The sequence below is a fragment of the Rutidosis leptorrhynchoides genome, chromosome 11, assembly GCF_046630445.1.
Source record: "Rutidosis leptorrhynchoides isolate AG116_Rl617_1_P2 chromosome 11, CSIRO_AGI_Rlap_v1, whole genome shotgun sequence".
Taxonomy (NCBI): Eukaryota; Viridiplantae; Streptophyta; class Magnoliopsida; order Asterales; family Asteraceae; genus Rutidosis; species Rutidosis leptorrhynchoides.
Genome location: NC_092343.1, coordinates 216321295 through 216325883, shown reverse-complemented (window position 1 = coordinate 216325883; position 4589 = coordinate 216321295). Strand labels below are relative to the sequence as shown.

Genomic DNA, 4589 nt, shown 5'->3' with positions numbered 1-4589 from the left:
ACTCGCAATCATACAATGTATCTGATAAATCAATCATTTAATATTATCTTCTAATTCCGTCGATAAACATATTGAAACAAATACGTTCATGTAAAGTATTATACGTTTAATACTTTGTTAATATTTTGAAGTTATAATATATATATATATATATATATATATATATATATATATATATATATATATATATATCATATCTATTTATTTTCAAGTTATAATATATATATATATATATATATATATATATATATATATATATATATATATATATGTATGTATCATATCCATTTATTTTCAAGTTATAATATATATATATATATATATATATATATAATCATATCCATTTATGTATTGGTTCGTGAATCGTCGAAACTTGGTCGAGGTTAATTGAATGTATGAACACAGTTTAAAATTCTTAACAAACTTTGCTTATCGTGTCAGAATAATGTAAAGATTAAAGTTTAAATTTGGTCAGAAATTTCCGGGTCGTCACAATATCTTCTTAAGGTTTATAATAAAATACCTCCGTTCTTGTAGGGTGATTATGGTGATTTTTCACGATCAACATCTCTCTTGTTGATCAATCTTCACGAGTTAATCAATTTCACTTGATCTGTTGTCTTGTTCGTATGGGGAAGAGTTTGGGGGGACAGCCTAATAAACCAAAACCTAGTATGCAGCCTAGGGTGTTACGTAATAGGAAAATAGGGTTTGCAGAAGACGGCGATGCAAAGAGTAATGAAGTTGAATCCTCTTCTGTTCCAATTAATACTAGTAAGACTGTTATTGTTGATGATAAGGGCACCAATGATTCTGCATCATCGACTGCCCCAGTGTGCATGGAAGAAAAACTTAAAAGCGTTAAAGAAGAAGATACGATTAGTGTTCATTCGGCTAGTATTGGATTGGAAAAATGCGTGAACGATATAGAGAATGATCAGGAATATGATATGGATTTTCTATCATTAAACCCAAAAAATAAATCTGTGAATATATTGAATGGGCCTCCTCATGGCTCAACAGGTTTGGTTGTACAAGAGGAAAAGGATCATTCAAAGAGATTCTAAGTGGTAACCAGAATAATGGTAACAAAGTAAACTTTCCTTTTATTGAACCTACATTAAATTTGGATGACGATGTTGATGTAGTGCTGCCTATTGAGTCGGTTCTGGAAGTTAATGAGCGATATAGCAATACGCTTTATGGGTACTTTCTGGGTAAAAGGTTAGCGTATCCTGTAGTTAAAAATTATGCTTCAAACATGTCGAAGAAATTTGGGCTCGCTAAAATCATGATGAACTCGAAAGGTTTTTTCTTCCTTAAGTTCAATTCTGAAGCAGGGTTACAAGGTGTCCTGGAATCTGGACCATGGATTATACGTTCATGCCCGATTATTCTCAACAAATGGTCCCCAGACATTCCTCTTACAAAGGAAGATCTAACTAAAGTCCCAGTTTGGATAAAAATTCATGATATTCCACTTGCCGGGTTTACGAAAATCGGGCTGAGTATGATTGCATCGAAGATAGGTAACCCTATGACGTTGGATTCTTATACTAGTACTATGTGCTCAGAATCATGGGGAAGACCAAAATTTTCTAGAGCTTTGGTTGAGATTTCATCTGAAAAAGAATTAAAGGAAACGATAAAGATGGCAATTCCAAGTATTGATGGTACTACCAAAGCTATTTGTAATTTAAATGTTGAGTTTGAATGGATGCCGCCGCGATGTTCCAACTGTGCTGTCTTTGGTCATAAAGATGCTCAATGTCCTAAGAATGTGGTTGTTAGTATTGATTCTAAAGCTATTGATAAAGATGGATTTGAAGCTGTTAAAAAGAAGAACTCCACTAAGGGTCCAGCTAAATAAAGCAAAATACAAGGTGGATACAATGTTGGGAAACAAAAACGCATTCTGGTATATCATCCTGTTCAGAAACCGATTATTGAAACACAGGCGTGTACGAAAGAAAGTGGATCTGGGTCAGCGAATGGTAAGGATTTTGATCAAGGTACGAGTGGTGTTGCTATTAAAAACCCCTATGAAGTTCTCAATGATTTAAATGATAATAATGGTAGACAGGAAGTCCCAGTGGTGTCACCGAAACCTCTAGAGGATGAAGAGAGTGACTTGGAAGTTAATGAGAATGAAACAGCGCAATTCATGGCGAACACAACAAAAGGGGCACACACTCCTTATAAGAATGTTTCCAATGGTTAACTTCGCAACTTGGAATATAAGGGGTCTAAATCTCCACCCTAAGAAAAAGGAGATTAGTGATGCTGTGTATAACAATGATTTGTGTTTATGTGGTATTCTTGAGATTCATGTGGATATTGCGAAGCTTACACGGATTCGCTCGAATGTATTTCAGAATTGGATGTGGGTGTCGAACCAGTCTATGTGCACAGGAGGTATATGCATTATTCTTGGATGGAACCCAAATGTTGGTCAAGTGATGGTGCTTAATATGTCTCATCAAGTCATTCACTGTTTTGTTAAATCCTTGACGGGTAGTGTGCAACTGTACATTTCTATCATCTACGCTGATAATTACTATATTATGCGTCGCTCATTATGGAATGACTTAAAGATGCATAAATTATTTGTTGGTAATCATCCATGGGTTCTAATGGGAGATTTCAATGCTGCGTTGGATTCAGAGGATTATAGTGTTGGTACTTCTCGTGTAACTATTGCTCTGAAAGAATTTCGAGAATGTGTGGAATAGTTAAGTATGAGTGATGTTAACCATTCATGTATGCATTTTACCTGGAACCAAACTCTTTTCTTTATTAATGGCTTATTGATGAAGATTGATTGAGTTCTGGGTAACGATTGTTTCATTGAAGAGTATGATAATGTGTTTGTGACTTTTAAACCGTATGGAGTCTCGTATCACTCGCCTGCTATTCTTATCTTCCCGGTTGCCACTGCTACTCGTCATAAACCATTTAAGTTTCGAAACTTTGTTGTATACAAAGAAGGCTTTGACGATGTGGTATTAAAAGGGTGGCGTCGTGTAGTTGTTGGTCACAAAATGTTTCAGGTGGTAAAAAAATTGAGATGGCTGAAAAAACCTCTGCGGAAATTAATGCGGTATAAAGGTAACTTACATGCTCGTGTTGTAAAACTCAAAGTAGAGCTGGAAGAAGCTCAAATGGCGTTAGATAGATGTCCTTTTTCTACCGAGTTGCGTGATGATGCAAGATGTTTATTGCGTGCATATAATGAGGCCGTGCTTGATGAAGAAAGATTCTTGAAACAAAAATTGAAGGTTGAATGGTTACGTGTTGGCGACAACAACATTAACTACTTTCATAAAATTGTAAAGGGTAAGAAGCATAGAAGTAGAATTAGTGCTATTGTCAACGATCAAGGAGTTATGGTTGATGATGCTGATATTCCTAAGTTATTTGTTAGCCACTTCATGAACTTTCTTGGTATTGCGGCAAGCTTTGAACAATGTGATGTCCCTCTATCCTTGTTTTCTCGTACCATCCATCCAGATAAGGCGGTTCACATGGTGCGTCAGGTTACAATAAAAGAGGTAAAAGATGCTATATTCGAAATGGGCAACAATAAATCTCCGGGTCTGGATGGGTATACGGTAGAATTTTTTAAATCATCGTGGGATATTATTGGTGATGAAGTTGCTGATGCCGTCCAGGATTTCTTTTGTAATGGTCAGTTTCTGTCTGAAATTAATCATACAATTATCACGCTAGTTATGAAAGTGCAAAGCCCGAGTAAAGTTAATGATTATCGTCCGATCTCGTGTTTTAATGTATATAAATGTATTAGTAAGATCATTACTAATCTCATTAAAAAAGTTCTAGAGGAGATTGTAAGTGAGAATCAATCAGCGTTTGTGCCTGGAAGACGTATTTCCTGATATTATTCTACTTACCCAAGAGCTTATGCGTAATTATCACCTGTCATCGGGTGTTGCTAGATGCGCGTTTAAAGTGGATATTCAAAAGGCTTATGATACAGTCGAATGGTCATTTCTAGAAGTTATACTGACTAGATTTGGCTTCCACGCCACTATGATTCGGTGGATAATGAAGTGTGTCATGACGGTGTCGTTCTCGATAAATGTTAATGGTGAACTCCATGGGTACTTTAAAGGTAAACGTGGGCTTCGTCAAGGGGATTCGAAGTCCCCGTATCTTTTCACTTTCGTCATGGAGGTTCTCACTCTTATTCCTAAGCGTAATGCCAATGAAGGAGATTTTAGATATCATCCGAAGTGTGAAGAACAAGAGATAATTAATCTTTTGTTTTACAGATGATCTTTTTATTTTTTCTCATGCAGATGTCCAATCGGACCAAGTGATTAGCTCTGCGTTGAATGAATTTAAATCATGGTCAGGTCTTGTTCCTAGTATGACAAAGAGTTCGGGGTTCTTTGCGAATGTGAACCAGTGTGTCAAAGAGCAGATTCTTGTTATGTTACCATTTGAGGAAGGCTCTCTACCTATTAACTTCTTGGGTGTGCCACTGTTTGCATCTCAATTATTCTATAGCGACTGCAGAGTACTCGTTGAAAGGGTCAAGATCAAAGTAAAAAGTTGGCAAAATAAGT

General features: G+C 36.0%; 1 protein-coding gene across 1 annotated transcript; it reads left to right on the top strand.

Annotated features, from left to right (window-relative positions):
• The first annotated feature begins 2204 nt into the window (after positions 1–2204).
• Positions 2205–3896, top strand: LOC139875394 (uncharacterized). The gene is made up of 2 exons (XM_071862730.1): positions 2205–2679; positions 2854–3896. Exons 1-2 carry the CDS (start codon positions 2205–2207, stop codon positions 3894–3896), a joined length of 1518 nt encoding a protein of 505 aa, XP_071718831.1.
• Positions 3897–4589: the final 693 nt, after the last annotated feature.